This window comes from Elaeis guineensis, chromosome 2, assembly GCF_000442705.2.
Source record: "Elaeis guineensis isolate ETL-2024a chromosome 2, EG11, whole genome shotgun sequence".
NCBI classification, from domain to species: domain Eukaryota; kingdom Viridiplantae; phylum Streptophyta; class Magnoliopsida; order Arecales; family Arecaceae; genus Elaeis; species Elaeis guineensis.
In genome coordinates this window covers 5682059-5699365 of record NC_025994.2, presented here as the reverse complement: position 1 = coordinate 5699365, position 17307 = coordinate 5682059, and the positions used below count along the sequence as shown (strand labels likewise).

Below are 17307 nucleotides of genomic sequence, written 5' to 3'. Positions count from 1 at the left end.
AATCGAGTATGAAGCTCTCCTAATCGGCCAAAAGATTGCCAAAGAACTTGACATTGACAATCTGAAGATTTTTACCAACTCGCAGTTGATTACCGGATAAGTTAAGGACGGTTTGAAGCCCAAAACCCCGTTATGATGAAGTATCTTCAGAAAGTGAAAGATCTTACATCGACTCTAAAATATTTTGAAATCTCTCACATTCCAAGAACAGAAAATGCTCGAGCTGATACGCTTTCTCGACTCGCAACCACGTCATTCGCTCGATCGAACATTCATCGAATGTCTTGAGCAATCGAGCATTAATAAAGTCGAAAAAGTGTTACAAATCAATGATGAGCCATGCTGGATGGACCCGATCATCTAATATTTGACTGATGGAATTCTACCTGCAGATCCCTCAGAAGCCAAACGACTACGATGGATGGCCTCGCAATATATTTTAATGAATGAATCATTTTATAAAAGATCATTCTCTTTCCTTACTGAAATGTTTGAGACCAGCGGATGCCGACTATGCACTCTGAGAAGTTTATGAAAGGATTTGTGAAAATCACTTGGAGAGCAAATCTTTGGCTTATAAATTTTACGATAAGAATATTATTGGTCCACCATGAAAAAAAATACAGCTGAACTTGTCCGAAGATGTGAACCATGTCAGAAGTATGCTAACAAACAACATCAACCGGCCAGTCAGCTGACATCAATTGTTGCACCATGACCCTTCGCACAATGAAGAATCGACATACTTGATCCTTTCCCTCCGACATCCGATCAAAAAAAATTTATAGTCGTTACTATTGATTACTTTACCAAATGGGTAGAAACTGAACCCTTGACACAGATTACTAAAAATAAGATGGAAGATTTCATTCAGAAGTCAATCATATACAGATTCGGTCTACCACATACCATCATCACCGATAATGATCGATAATTCGACAATCAGAACTTCAAAGAGTTTTGTGCGAAATTTCATATTACGCACAAACTCACATCAATCGGCCATCCACAGTCCAACGGTGAAGTGAAAGTAACAAACCAAACAATCCTACATGGTCTCAAGATCAGACTGAATGAAGCTAAAGACCTCTGGATGGAAGAATTATATTCGATCTTATGGGCATATCGGACAACTCGTATACCAACAGGAGAATCACCATTCAATCTAGCCTATGAGACAGGCGATGATTCCACTTAAAATCGGATTACCATCAGCAAGAGTGGAATAGCATAATGAGCAGAGCAATTCTAAATATCAGAGAGCCGACCTAGATTTACTTCTGGAAGTCCAACAGCAAGCTCAAGTTCGGATGGCAACATATCGACAGAGAGTAGTCCGATATTACAATACAACAGTCAAGCTGAAAGTCTTTCCTCCAGGGGACTTGGTCTTAAAAAAGCAGAAGTTTCAAAACCTTTGGACCAAAAAAAATTATCTTCAAACTGGGAATGACCCTACAGAGTAACCGAGACACTTCGACTGGGCGCCTATCGGCTAAAAACTCTACATGGAATGATTATACCTCGAACTTGGAATGCCGATCACTTAAAGATGTACTATCAATAAAGTCGATTACATGTATGTTCACATATATACTAGATCTTGAAATCTTCAATCAACTACAAATTATCAACAAAATGGCATCAAACCGACAAGTAATCAATCAACTTGTACCGACTGTATCTCGATTTTCACTGTAAAAACTGACTTAAGTCAAACGATGACATCGAATCAATAAATAATCGATCAACTTATACCGACTATATCTCGATTTTTCACTATAAAAATCGATTTAAATCGAATGACTATTCATGCTGACTTAGCTTTAGCTAAGCAGAACATTACACCGACTCGACTCCGATCAAGTGAAAAATACACCGACTTGACTACGATTAGTCGAAGGATATTCGACTTACCATCGTCTATCAAATATCTAAATATATCGGTTTGACTACGATCAGTCGAAGGATATTTGACTTATCACCGTCTATCAAATATCTAAAAGATATATAAGCTATGTCGACTGACACCCAACTAGCGGACGAACTCTACTACATTTATTACTGGACATTCAATTCACCGATGGATAATCGATTGTCCGACTGTTATTCCATAACATTAATAAAACAAGTACAAAAAGAAAGATTCCATACTTGAAAAGTTTCTTTCCATTTATTGAAAAAGGAAAATTACAAAATTGGATCCAAGATCCGATTACAAAAGTGGACTTTGTCCGATTACAAAAAAAAAAAGGTATTGCACCGATCACCAATCGGCTTCTTCATCACCTTGCTCCGGTATAACTTTGGTGGTTGGAGTAGATTCTGGTACAGCTGATGCAGCCGGTGCATCTCCTTCAATCGGCACGGCAATCTCCTCAGCAACCTCTTCTCCCGAACTAAGAGGAACGACGCTGCTCATGTCCAGGTTCGGATACAATTTTTCAACTGCATCTCTGCCGTCCTCGTATCCGATGCAGTAAAAGGCAAATCTGCCCTCAAGAATTTCATCCTTGAATTCTTATGAATCCTTTAAATTCTCGATAGCCAAACTCAGAGCGCCTCTTGCCGACTCAGCTTCTGCCTTTACGAAGGCTGACTCTGCATCGGCCAGTGCCAGCCTCTCCATGGTGGCCCGATGCCTTCCACGCCCCGCTTCAAGCTCCTCGATGCATCCATCTCTTTCTGGAGCTGATTGATGGAATGCTTCTTGCTCTTGATCCGAGATCCAAGAGACGCGATGCTCTGACGAGCCGACTCAAGTTCGGCTTTGGAGGATTGTAGGTCGGCCATCAAACGGGAGATCTCTTCTTGGAGCATTTTCTCCCATTCAGTTGCCGTCTGAAGCTGTTTAACGATAGTAGTCTTTTCGGCATTGGCGGCCGCCACTTTGTCCATCTATGCCCGACGAAGATCGACGATTTTTCGATATCCGCTCTTTAGAGCGTACATATCATGCGTCCACTGAAAGAAAAAGACAAGTCAGATCAAAAAAAAAGAGAGGAATGTCGAAATTTACCCCAAGTATCATCGAATAAAATGAAGAAAATATTTCGAACACTGTCCGATTTCTCTTGTTCTCCCTATGAGTCGGGAAAAGTACAGCTTCGATAAGTCGTCTAGCCAATGACGGATTGGCCAAAGCCGACTCACTGATAGAGATTCGGATGTCAAAGAGGATGGCGAGGCCCGCAAACGACCCGTCATCGGCAAAAGTAGCCGGTGCCTTTCCCCGATCCCCAATCGGCGGTCATGCGCTTGAGACCGCCATAAAATCGATGCTTGACTGCGTCCGAGATCACTCCGCTGGAGGAACAGCTGGCGCAGTAGCAGATTGTTCTGGTTCGGTTGCGACTTTTGATTCGATCCAAACCTCCATTGATGGAGCCGCTGATGGTTCTACCGTGGTATCTTCGTCTCTCGCCGTCCCGACTCTAGCTGACGGTACTTCAATCGAAGGAAGCATTGTCGGAGCCGACAACGCTATAACCGACTCGGGAGCTGTCACCGATGGATCATCGAGTTCCCTTACCGGTACTGACTGGGAATCAATCCGACTTTTTCTCGATGGTCGGGAGGATCCAGCGTCGGTCGTTGCCCTCTTCTTAGCAGCGTGTAGATGGATGCCAACAGTCGAAACTCGTGCTCTCATCCACATAGCTACAATCAAAAGACAGTTCCGTACAAAATTCAGAAACAAACAAAAAGAAAAGTGACGTGACCAGCTATGCTATACCTAAAGAAGTTATCAAACTAAATCCGGCATCATAGAGAGTCTGCTCTGTCATCAGCTCTCATTGCGGTGGAACTTCCATATCTTTAAGTCGAAGAAAATCTTTCCGATCGATGGTATCAACCCAACTATGCTCGTTGGGGTTGGTTCTCGGATCACCCCAGCGTGAAGGAAAATCCCAAAGAGATGAAAAAATGAAGAAAAATTGATTCTTCCACCCATGAATGGACGATGGAATAGCGGAGATGAAAAAAGACCCTTCCTTGGATTGAAAAACCACCAATCTTTGACCTTGGGATGAGAACGAAGAACAAAAATCTCGAAAAAGAGAAGGGTGAGGATTGGTTAGGATAAGACGACACAATAAGGCGGAGCTGATAATCAGCCAGATGGAGTTCGGAACTAGCTGAACGGGACAAAGATCGTAATAATCAAGAAGTTCCGGACGAACCTCGAAATCGAAAATTGAAAACCGGCCCGAAGGTCCTCGACATAGAATGCAACCTGATCCGGAGAAAGAGAGTTCACCCGACCGTCTGGATCAGGAGCAGAAAGCTGATATTGCTCCAAGATACAATACTATTCCCGTAGCCGTTCGATTTGGGCCCGACAAGAAAGAGACTCATCTCCGGATCCGAAGGAGAATCGTCGACCGAATTCTCCGATCGACTATTCCGAGAAGATGAAGCTTTCGTTTTCTTACTTGCCATTGGAAATAAAAAAAATCTAAAAGAAAAAGAACAAAAACCTAAGAGGAATGAGAACTCAACCTGAAACTAAGGATGATGCGAAGAACAGAGAAACTTTGAAAGCTCCTAACACTGGGGCAAAACCTTCTGTTGTAGAGGAGGATGATGAATGCAAAAACAGAAAGTCCAAATGAAAGCGACTTTATATATATAGGACCCCTCAACGGTCCGGATGAAGTTATTCAAATCAGGATTTTTTCAGATGTCGATATGTGGCTACATCAAGACCAACCATTGATCGGACGGTTCGACGCACCTACTCCCAGATCACTCCACCTCACCATTATCCGCGTGAAAGGCATAAAACCAATGACATCTGGACACATGGTCAAAATCTACTAGTCAGAATCAAATCGTCCAGATTCCGAGGACACCGAATTACCGTCCCGAAACGACACCCCAACGATGATCTCACAGTTATTGAAATAACAAAATGACTGGAGATCTTACGTATTTCGAAAAATCATTATGCCTGCAGCCGAATCAGAGCTCGAGACAACATGTGGCAACTCCCTTCGTCCAACCACGTGATGACACACGTGAGACCATCTTGGACTTGAGAGTGGGGGGCAACTGTTGGGACAATTCAGCCGACCCCCCAATTCCGATTCTTAATCAGCCTCATAAGCACAAAATACCGACTATTAATCAGTTGGCCAACCCACGGTCGGCTATCCTCAACCATTAGCAAACTCTAATTATGATAACTCGATTAATCTCAGATCAATGACCATCGACATATCAGAGTTATCGACCAATGTTCATTCGGACTTTCACGACTATCAACATACAATCGATATACTGTGATTACCGACATATAGTCAGCTTATCTGAAACTGCCAGTGCAGAAAACGCATAATGATCAGAACATGATCAGTGACGGATATAATCATCCATCTCACGATCATATAATGCCGGAACGAGTAGGATCCACGTGTCTAACCGTTACAGACGGTTACCAACTACTTGTCTATAAAAAAAAATAAACGAATAGCATTTGATAAGACAATTCTGGGCTAATATTCTGCCGTTTTCAATATTCTATCCGCTGTTCACCACTCTCCACTGACTTAAGCATCGAAAAATCCCCATCAGACACAATTCCGGTTAGTGTGGACTTCTTTTGCATGTGCTCTTCTCCGATGACGGACGCAATAGGAGATTGGCCACAACAGGATGATCAACCAAAAACTAACTAAAATGAATGTCATAAAACCGCAGATCTAGCATGGAACAGAGTGGGGAGGTAAATGATGATGATCTTAGTAAACTAGAACTTACTACATAGTGACAAGGTGCTGGCAGCAGAGACTCACAGAAAATACTATCATACAACATGATAGATATCTATGTTACATAGGGCTGCACCTACCTCAAGCAGGTTAGATTGGGTTGAGGGAACTAACCAAACCAATCTCTAAATCTCTCAATCCTAACCCAACCCATCCCAGTCCTAGGTAGGGAATTCTCTAACCCAACCCCAACCCATCTTAAGCTAACTTTGATTTCGGTAAGGTTAGCCTAGTCAAGTTGGGTCAGTCAGCTTGAATTCCGTTGTACCATGTTAATTGGATTAAATCAGGTTCAGTTAGGAATTCTAAATAAGGAAAAGGTTTAGAGCATTCTTATTGGATTAATATTGGTTGAATTGAGACCTCAATCATTCAAAAATTTCAATGCTACACTTACATATAATTTAACAAGATTGGAGATATAACTATATAAACATATAAATAATCAATACAAATAAATCTATAAATTAGAAATATAAATACGAATTATTTATTCATTTATATATTGTGTCAAGACAGGTCAGGTTAAGTCAAGTTAAGTTGGTTCGGGGTGGATCAGGGACAGATTTGCGTTGGTTTGAAGAACAATCCTAATCCAACCCTATTAAGGTTGAGTTGCAATTTTTGAGCCAAGCCCAACCCAAATTTATAAAAACACAACCCAACCCTACTTAATAAGTGGGTTGGGTAGGCAGGTTCAAGGTGCCCAAACCAAGTTGCATGTTTAGTGTCGCAAGGATTCAGGCTTGTGTGACAGGTGCAGATATATGTCCAAGTTTTAGATCCTTTCAATATCTGATGTTTGTTTCATACACAGTTGTGCCCAAGTGCCATACCAAAGTTTGTTTTTAAGTGTCATGGGGGTACTTTGGGCTAAATCAAAGTATCTAGCCAACACAGCTAGGCATATCATATGGAATTATGGATCAAAGTGTTTGGCTAATAAATAGAGAGTGTGTAAGGACAGGAAATGTAGGAAAAATGAAGGATATTAATGAGGATGTTTGGTACAATGGTGGAGACAGAGAGCTTTAAATGAAGCCCAAGAATGCTTCAAAAAGGGTCTCAAGTTTAAGTCCATTAAATGATATCATCTATAAAAACAAAAGATGAGAGAGGTGCATGTGTGGAGGCAGCTACTATCATGAACAAGAGAGGCAAAAATGGGGCTTAAGTTTATGTCAACTTAGGGAGGCAATGCGAAAGGATACAAAACTTGGCCTAGCTATTCATTTAGCAATTATAAGGAAAAAATGATGCCAGTAAAGGATAATAAGTTCAGACCCAAGTGGATGGGCATAGGATATCTTAAGAACATAGTTGATTAGGTGTTGATTATAGAAATTGCAAGCTAAAAAAAGGCAGTACGATTATTGCAATAGTGAAGGAATGATATTGTATGGGTTAGTTTGCTTTCTTGTTCCACTTGCAAATACATTACATTGTCCACTTGCCTTGGTGTTGCTTTCTTTCTTGTTAAAATGCCTCATCATTGAAATGGTTTTGGTCATAAATAGGGGATGTAATTTCTTGGCCAACAACTAATCTTAGCAAATCCTACCCACGTCCACTCAGTATTGTAAGCCCAGAATGCTGAAGTACCTCATAGAAGACTCACATTACATCTCATGACCAACTTTAAAAAATTATGAACGTTATGAGTAAGAGTTTGCTCCACAGCATAACCCTCCGTACTCTTATGGTGTTATCAAGAAAATATACTCCATTTACATGTTACTCTTGAAACATATAGAAATCCTTTTAATTAAATAAGTGCACAGCAGCTACATTGTTCAAAAATAATGCATAGCACAGAAATCATACCTTGTCAACATCAACTAGAGGGACATTCAACTCCAATGATGAGTCCATCAAATCACATGGTGAAGTAACCTAAAATATGTAAAACACTAATATAAAATACAAGGAAAGAAAATTATGTACTACCATAGTACAATTATCCTACAGCAAATTATAATCTGTACAACTCAGCATGACCAGAATTTCCACTTCCGACATAAACTTCAGAAAGACGGTGCGACATGGACAAAGAGCTGCCACTCAGCACCCAGGAAAAGCAAGCAGATGCTTGCACGAAGAACTTTAAGCTGATGGATCAATAATGGAAAAATGTACAATAGTTTAAATTACAGATAGAAGTAGAACCATCTTACATTTCCATTATCAGTAGAATCATGGCAGCATGAAGCTGGACCACCATTAACCTTCATGTCATCTCCACTACTACACGATTCTGTATGGTGTTCGGATGAAAAAGATCTGTCTGCAACAGAGTTGCACTGATTTTCTGGATGGATCTCCTGTTCGTATCCACAGAAGTCAAATTTCTAAATGAAATGGTATTGAAGATTCCCGACGGTAAGCTGTACCTGGCAGCCTTTTCCAGAAACCATGTACTAGAATTTCACGGAACATGAAGTATTCTAGATGATTCATATGTAGTACCTTTTTTTCATTGCTGCTTTTCCGAGAGCTATGAGTTACATCATTCCCTCTGCAGAAATTAGATGACCTAAGCCCAGAAATAATGCTTCCAGCAGCTGAAACAGGTTGCCCTGCACAAATATCTCTCTCTTGAGAGTTGGAAGAGACTTCTGTTTGAATATGATCTTCAGAGACATTCTTTAAGTTCCCATGTTCATCAATATCTATATCCTGGCTCATGTCAAAAGGAGGTTCAAATGCCTGTAAAATCATATTGGAGCAATAATCACAGAGGAAGCGTTACTGTTTCAGCCTTTGGCAGAGCTCAGTAAGTACTTGAATATGATTCCAACAGCTCTTTTATCGAGAGAACCATCCAGAATCTAGCAAATATTCTCTCAAGTTGAGGATGATAAACATCAATCATGGTTAATGAAATATGTCTGGTTAGTCAGAGGAAAAATGATAGAAAGATTTACCTGAAGCATGCTCATAATAAAATGTGTGTTCACAGATATGCACCTGCAAAGATAACCAACCGGTCAAGATCTGCCTCTGTGTTCATGTTCCCCAAGAAATATCACATGCATAAGCACAAAGATACTGCATCGTAAAAGATGTAACCGACAGTCTTTCTTCATACTTGTTTAATTCAAGTAATATGATAAAAGAAGTTTAAACAAAACTTGATCAGAAATGATCATGAAGCATGTCAATTTCAAATAATAGCATGTTTTTCCATGTATGCATATGTTATACCAGATTGTTACAACCATCCAACTTGGACAAGGGTTACCGGTTTACGAAGTTTTCCAACTCATAAGTTCTAAAGAATCCAGTAAAAGCATCATCATCAGGAGAAGAATTAATGCTCGAATGAGTATCAAAGGAAAAATAACAAGCCCCCATGAAAAAAAAATAAAGCATATCACATGCCATTTAAATGAAAGGCATATGCATATCATCATTTTGATTACGTCAAAATTTAACATAAGGAACATGGATGACTATAACTGTAAAATATAATGTTATTTAAAAAGCCAAGATGGTTGTAGGTGCTTTTAACTAGACTTCCCTACGGTTTCAACTTACTTAAAAATAGTGATATAATTGATTTTAAGTAATATAATTGATCTTTGATACAATCCATAAGAATTTGAATCAGTGAGATGAAAGTTTTAAAGCATGGATGTTTGCCTCAGCCACAAGAATAGAAGAGGAACCACCGCAGCATCAATAGTTACATCATGACTAAAGAGCATGAGGGCACAAGTGTTAAAGGATACCAGCTGTGGCTAAAGACTAAATTCTTGCACATCAACTTTCATTATCTTAACATGCATGACATATATACATGTATGAATGTAAAAACATGCACACTTTACATTTCAGGCTGAACCACCAAAATCAGAAAGTAATACTAAACTAATTTATTTTGCAGATTACCTCATATAGTTAGGATCAATGTTCACTATCTCGGGACCAAACCCTGTATGGGTATTATCCTATTACAGTGTTAGTAAGCATTACAGTATGGTAAGATTTGTCATATGGAGTGTTGAGATGGTACGGTACAGCATATCAGTTCAGTACCGGTATGGTATGATACTGATCGATACGGCAAGCCTTGGTTAGAATATTAAATTATGTTCTTGATCTAGTCATTTGAGCATGAAAAGACTATATAGATGCATCTCTATAGGCTATGGCACCAGCATAACCTTCAAAGCTTAAATAGAAATAGAAGGATGGATGACAAAAAACTAATAAGACTATAAATTGTTTATGTTTTCCACACTCTAGATGCCATAGGAAGGAGAATGGGAGCAAAAATTCAAGCAGCCTCAAAGACCATACTTTACACCATAACTCACTTCTTTACCCACATAAAAAAGGGGGGGGGGGGGCAGGGGAGAGAGAGAGAGAGAGAGAGGATCTGCATCTTCCATGTACAATAAGTCCTAAGAAGAACTTTGCATGTTCAGTGGCTAGAATCTGTTGTTTGGGTTCCAAATTGGCATGGAGGCTGCTTCCCTCCAACTTCTTGATACCATTACAAAACCCCCCTCCCCCCCACCTTCTTTTTACCCACTCCACTCCCCAAATACCCACAACAGCCTTCACCTGACCGATTTTTATCACTATAGAACCATTCTATTATTTAAAAAAAAAAAAAAAAATCTTGCACAAACGCTTTGTGTAACCTTGCTACCTAATATTATGAATGAACCACTTCATGCTTCCAGATACAAAGACATTTATGTATTATTAATCATGTCCTAATTTTGTTTGCAAATTAGAAGCCACATTCTGGTTCTCTCTAAGTAGTCGATCCAAAGCTTAAAACCTCTAACAATACATATAAAAGGGCGTCTCAATACACAAGAATCCTGCCACTACAGAGTCTATGGAGGGTCAGATGTATGCAGCCTTACCCCTGCATGCAGAGAGCTTGTTTCCATGTTTCAAACGTGTAACACTCAGGCCTGCCCTCTCATCTAGCAATGCATATATCATGCATTAAACATAGTGTCTAATAAGCTCCAACTAATATATGAAGTTCCATTCATGTTCACATCCTATAGGTTGTAAGCTACATTTTTACAGCCTACTTAAATGGATATCAGAGATCCTAAATTTAAAGATTTGAAAGATCAAAATCCTGCAGTCAAGTTGATTCAAAGATGGGTGGATGTGGCTAACTTTGCACTTGGCATTTAAGATATTGATACTGATGGGAAAGGATCATATCGATGGTTTATATGGTTTTATAAATATATAGCAAAAAGGATTTGAAAGATCATGATCCTACAGTCAAGTTAATTCAAACATAGGGTTGATGTGGCTAATTTTGCACTTGGTGCTTAAGAAATTGATATTAATTTAGATAAAAAAGAATCATATATAAAGTCTACACGGTCTTATAAAAGGATATAGCAAAATATAAAGTTTGTAGGGTTTTCCAAGCATATAAAGTTTCGCAATCTAACTAAAAGTAATTTATAGGAGAGGGGTTATTAACATAGGTGTCCTCTATTGGTGATTGCATTGGGTTTGTCTCTTGTCCCTAACTTGCATTAAAGAAAGAGTTTATAAGCCTTGAGCCTTGTCAACCCATGGCTCATCTTGGATGTGGACTAATCATATACAACATATTAAATGAATGAATTCACCAACATGAAAAGCTAATTAATCAACAGAGAAGTGAGAAGAACAACTAGAAGTCTAGAATTATAACAAAATTAGCAATAGTTAACAAATACATAATACATAAACACACGAATACCAGAATCAGACGTTATTTACTTATTCAGATTGAAACTCAAATCAAACATTATTTACCTGAGATCAGAGCTTGGTGCAAGAGCTAATTTATGTATGCAATCAAGAAACACTTAAGGAAGCAGGTGCGTGAACAAATTCCTGGAGAAATTATAAAGTGAAGCAACACCTTATGTATGAGTCTCTATTACCATAAATTGAACTAGTAAGTCTAGAGTAACCAGCATCTATCCAAATCTACTTTCTCTCTCTTTTAACAGTTTGTCAAAATCTTCTTTTCTTTCTACATCACCTAACATGAGGGCGCACACAGCCCACTGAGAAGCAAAACCAGTATCTAGAGGTGCCACCCTGAAAATACCTACTTCCTCATAATCATAAACACACCACCAAGGAGTTCCTTCAAGCCATTTACTTTTAGACTCTAAATATCCTAAAAGCAATTTCCACAAAAACACTATGAAAATAGGGATCCTCATGCGAGTAACAAAATAATATACATCATATCTCTCCAATACAAAAGGAGCATCTTTCTTTAGTTTAACAAACTTGGATATAGAACCTCAACAAGCTTATTGTAATTATAAGCATTTTCATCCCCATCACTTCCTCATTTTACACTTCTTGGTTATCTTCACCACAAAACCATCACCAATTAGTAGGAAGCACTGAAGCACAAGGTTGTGATCAAGGTTTCAAATACCACTCAAAAGGGACTTTATGAATGGTACAGAACCATTCTAGTATGTTTCTGTCACTAATACACGCTATGGCAATACAGGATGCGGTCTCACACCATGTGTCAGTGCACAACACTGTATTGTTCCAGCAAAAAATCAGTACAAGGCCCGGTACTGCTATTTGAAACCTTGGCTTTGAATGGTGGCAAGCCAACATGTGCCCTAGGTATGCACATCCACTCTAGAGTTCCAAATGCCAAGCCCACCTGAGAAAGGGAGCCACATCCACAAGACAATACTGATCACTTTATGATTTGATAGTGCTATGATATAGCGATCATGTACATTAAATGCATAACTAGTCATTAATGATCCATGCCCTTCCAAAATAAAAACTGAACACCAATAGATAAGAAAAAGTTTGTGTGATATTTACGAACTTAGAAATACAGAATGTCTTTGAGTTCCAAAACACGGCATTACATATGTAATCTCCATTTCATATTTTGACAATTGTATTAAGTATATAATCTCCAATTCACATTGAGACAATACAGCGACCAGTCTAGAAAGCATGTGAACATATTCCTGCCATGAAGATAAGCTGGCAGGCTTCTTTCAAAATCTTTTGGTACTTTTTTGTGACAAAGGTTATAATGACCAAACACCACATTAAATTTCTTTGCACATTGGATTCTGGATTATGATATGAACAATGTTAATCTGAAAATTAACTTACCATCTAAGTCTTCGGAATTTTGAAGGAAGATGAGAGAGAAGACCCTGCATAACAAGCATGAGAAAATAAATACATAGTTGCAGTTACATAACACAGAATCAGCTCCTTATGATTGCCAACAGCTAGATTGATTACAATGAATGCAACAAAATGCAAAAACCCAGTGGCAGAAGATAGCAGCATCAATAAACCAATGTAGGATTAGAATATCCGCTATTTCATGCAGTAAAATGCTTTAATTAATCCATGGAAAACTGACAAAAGGACAACAAAGGTTAATGGAAAATTGAAGGGGGGACAAATCAAAGTTATCTGATGTGGAAAACACTCACCTTATGGGCAGGTGAAAGTTTTTTAAATGATCTTTCATATCTTCTAACATCCGCCTCAGCAGCATCAGGATAACTGAAAATATGTTATAGTAAAGGGGGCAAAAAAGGAAACAGAGATCAATAAAGATGATGATGCTTAAAGACTATATTCCAAAGAATACACTACATATTCATCAAAACAAAAGGAGAACATAAATAAAAACAACCTTTACAACAAAAAAAAAAAAAAAAGCCCCACTGGAGACCAACCGTATAAATTTAAGAAACTGACATCATGTCACTAAATAGCAACTTCTATGCAAATAGCAATTTTTCCTTTTATAAAGATCTTGGTGAATACTGAGTACAAATAGACATTGAGAAGACTTCTACATAATAATCATGGAAGATGACAGCTCATCAATCACAATAAATATTGTAATGCAAGCATATGATTTCGTTTTCTTCAACCGACAGAAAAACATCCTGAATGTGCAAATGAATGATAATGATGTATGGAGTCATGCAATATACAGGGGAAGATCTTGTCTACATTTGTAGAACAAAAAATAGGGGGAACAACTATATAATTTTCTTCCCAAAATCGAATTATCTATCCTTTACTCAAAGTACATTTTTAGAAGTAAAACATATTTAGATAGGATTAATGACAGAACAGAAAGCAAAAAAAGACTAGAACAAAAAATCATTAACCACAACAAGGAATTTGCGATCCATAAACATGATAGATGAAGAGAGATCAGGGTTACAAAAATGACATCATTTTGCGAAAAAAAAAAAGGCTGGTTTTCCATCCAGTCCTTCGTAATAGCTGCCTGACTACACCCTAGGACTTAGACAGGATGGCGGTCTAAAAAAAATGGATATCTAATATTTACTAATATTTGAAGGTATGTTCAACTTTTGACTACTATCATGAGTTTCTAGATCATGCTCATATGAAGATATCAAGAGTCATTCTGCAAAATTGTGAGAAAAGTTGGCAAATTTCTTGATAATGCACTCTCCCTCTCCATGCAGTCATGGTGTTTGAGCATAAGTCTAAACGAATTCCAACATCGCACAAACCCTCAAAAAGCTTCGAGTTACCGGGCACGTACTGGAAAACTATTCATATCATAGGGCTCAGCAAAATAGATAGGATTAGAGTAACCACTTTAAATGCTACAAACCATGAGGAATCAAAAAAAAAATAAAAATCAAAAAGACCCAGCTGGAGTAAAAATTGCCGATGCTTGTCAGCATGCCTTTCAGCGGCGATACAAAAAATGTCCCACTTATAAGTTAATCGAAGAAACAAAAATCACAAGAAACATCAAAATTGTAAGAAACAGGGAAAAGAAAGCAGTAGGAAAAATTTGTTCGAGAAAGCTAGCAGAAATGGGGCAAACATCGAGACATTAGCATCCGCAAGGAGGCGAGAGGAACAGAGATTGGAGTTATTACTTCAGGTACGAATTGATGATTCGGCGGAGGGATTTGATCTCGAGGGCTTCTTCAAGTTTGCTGTAGCGCCGCTCCCCCATCGATCCTTGCTCGACGGACTCGCTGTCGAAGGTAACGCCGCCGCTTCTTTCCGGCTTGTGGCCCAGCCGAGAAATTTATAGAGCGGGTTGGGTGTCTCTCCTGGGCTGTTACTTTACCCGTTCCAGCGCTCTACTTGAGCGGCTGAGCCGCTGAAAGCCCAGGCTGGGACCAGGCTGATTATGCGGTATCGGGGGTATAAATAGGCTGGATTGAATTAAATTATATTTAAATTTAACTTCAATTTAAAATATTTTAAATTTAAAAATTTGACTTCAAAACCGAATAAGTATTTAATTAGTTCAATTTAATTTGAAAATTTTGAATCAAATTAGACTGAATTTATAGATTTTTACATATATTAGACTGTAATTTAGATCATAATTCAAAAATAAATTATATAAATTCTATTAGAATCAAGATTCTACGGTTGTTGAAGTTTATAAAATCTTACGATTCTACAATCAGATTCTATGATTCGATCCTGATTCACGAGGATCTCTCATCGATCCTAAACAAGATCTCAATTCTGATAATATTGTATATTAGTACTACTACCAGCAATTTTATGTTACACTACTTTTTTTATGTCAAAAATATTATCAGTAGTATGTTTATTTACTATATAAAATAACATAATTGAATTATAATGATATATGTTTGTTATGTATTATATATGTTCCTTTTTTCTACTCCTTCCTATTAATCAATAACTATTTGTGGCTACTAGTTTGACACCAAAGAAGAGTTGGATTCAATAGTTTTTGTTACTTTTATTATTAAATTTCTATTTAATTATTATTTTTTTTGTTATTCTTAATTAGTACTATATTGTTAAATTAAATGTATAATTATTTATTAAAAGTTTTATAAACATTATTGTTATAGTTTATATTATATTTTGTTTATAGTATATTTATTCTATTGTATATTTGGAAAAAAATTATTATATATTGATATATGATACTTTTTCTATTTTCATATCATATTAATAGAATTAAATCATATATATTATTATACTAAAATATATTGTATATATTGAATTATATTATATATTATTATATAAGTATTATATTACAATATTAAATTACTATATACATATACATATATTAAATTATATATTATTATATTAGTACTATTTTATAATATTAATTTATTTTATATGTGTGTGTGTGAAATCCAAAAGTTCAAATTAAAAGAATGGATTGGATTTAGTTTGCACTAATAGTTTGAACTTTGGATTGGATTTGGATTCTATAACATTAAATCCAAATCCAAATCCAAAATTCAAAATTTTTAAAAATTGACTCCAAATCTAAAACCAAAGTCTAAAAATCTGACCCAATTCTCTACTTTGGTTTGGATCAGTTTGGATTTTAGATTTTTTCCAATCCACTTACACCCCTATGTGGTATAATTGCTGGTGTTGTTGCCTGAGGTGTTCGTACCTTTTTTTTAGAAGTTTATGAACAAGAAAAGAAAATAAAAGCCACATCAGTATCTTTTTTTTTTTGATAAATCGTATCAGCATCTGTTAAATGCATCAAATACCGAAGGTAGTGTTTGGTTGGATAATTCTGGATGAAATAAGGGCTTATTCCATCTTATTCCACCAAAGGGCCTAAACAGGTAAAAAAATGATGGTGGGCCATCCTAGTTTAGCAATTCTGATCAACCCTCCCTAATTTTAGAATACTAATTCCATGGTGGATCATAAAATTGATAATTCTAGATCCTACTATTTTCAGCCCCCTTGGGGGTATTTTGCATCATTTTAACAAAAAGGTAAAGACAGAGGTGAAACCCTATCTACCCCCTCTTTTACCTCTTCATATTCACGCCGCAGCCGCTGCTCACATCCTCTCATCTTCTCGATGGCTTAAAATCCTTCACATACCTCCTCTCCTCCATCCCTTGCACTACTCTAGTGTCTTCCTTCGTTCAATTTGGATTTCATAGCCATCGACCGTCACTACACTTGCCTCATACCCTCTCGGTTTCTCTGTAAGTAGGTCTCCTTCCTTCTATGTATGGTTGTCTTCCCTCTCGATTTCTACTCCACTCCGACGACTCTTCTGCTCTACTGCTCCTACCTTTAATATAGCTTTGAAACTTTTTGATTGTTATGCTATTTTGTTATCAATAGATGCTGTCTTATATCTGTCAATAAAACCTGTGAATGTTGCCTTATGTTTTTCTTTTGATTGTTGTGCTATTTTGTTATCATCATTGCCTTGTGGTGTTGTCTGTAGATGCTATCTTAAGTCTGTGAATGATACCTATGAATATGCTATGTTGCCTATAAATGCATTGGCTTTTATGTTGTTAATTTATTGGTGGCTTCCTTTTTCTCCATGATTTTAATTCCTTCTTGACTTTGAACTTTTGTGTTATGTACCTACTTTGTATCTATACTAAGTTTGATATTATTTTTCTTTTATTTTATTTTGACAATGATGATGGGCTGCCTTAAGATTGAGCATGGCTGAGAGACAAAGGTTTAACTATGTAATTAGTTTTTTTATCTTGTA

At 37.4% G+C, this 17307-nt stretch overlaps 1 protein-coding gene across 1 annotated transcript in view; it reads right to left on the bottom strand.

Moving 5' to 3' along the window:
* Positions 1 to 14936, bottom strand: part of LOC105033202 (uncharacterized) — a 32877-nt gene extending 17941 nt beyond the window's left edge. Inside the window, exons 1-7 of the mRNA XM_010907891.4 lie at positions 14699 to 14936; positions 13253 to 13325; positions 12921 to 12964; positions 8699 to 8741; positions 8241 to 8480; positions 7949 to 8095; positions 7599 to 7667 (exon numbers count right to left, since the gene is read on the bottom strand). Of these exons, the coding sequence (XP_010906193.1) occupies positions 7599 to 7667; positions 7949 to 8095; positions 8241 to 8480; positions 8699 to 8741; positions 12921 to 12964; positions 13253 to 13325; positions 14699 to 14778 (696 nt within the window). The 5' untranslated portion in view covers positions 14779 to 14936. The remainder of the gene's footprint in view (positions 1 to 7598; positions 7668 to 7948; positions 8096 to 8240; positions 8481 to 8698; positions 8742 to 12920; positions 12965 to 13252; positions 13326 to 14698) is intronic.
* Between the last annotated feature and the right edge of the window lie 2371 nt (positions 14937 to 17307).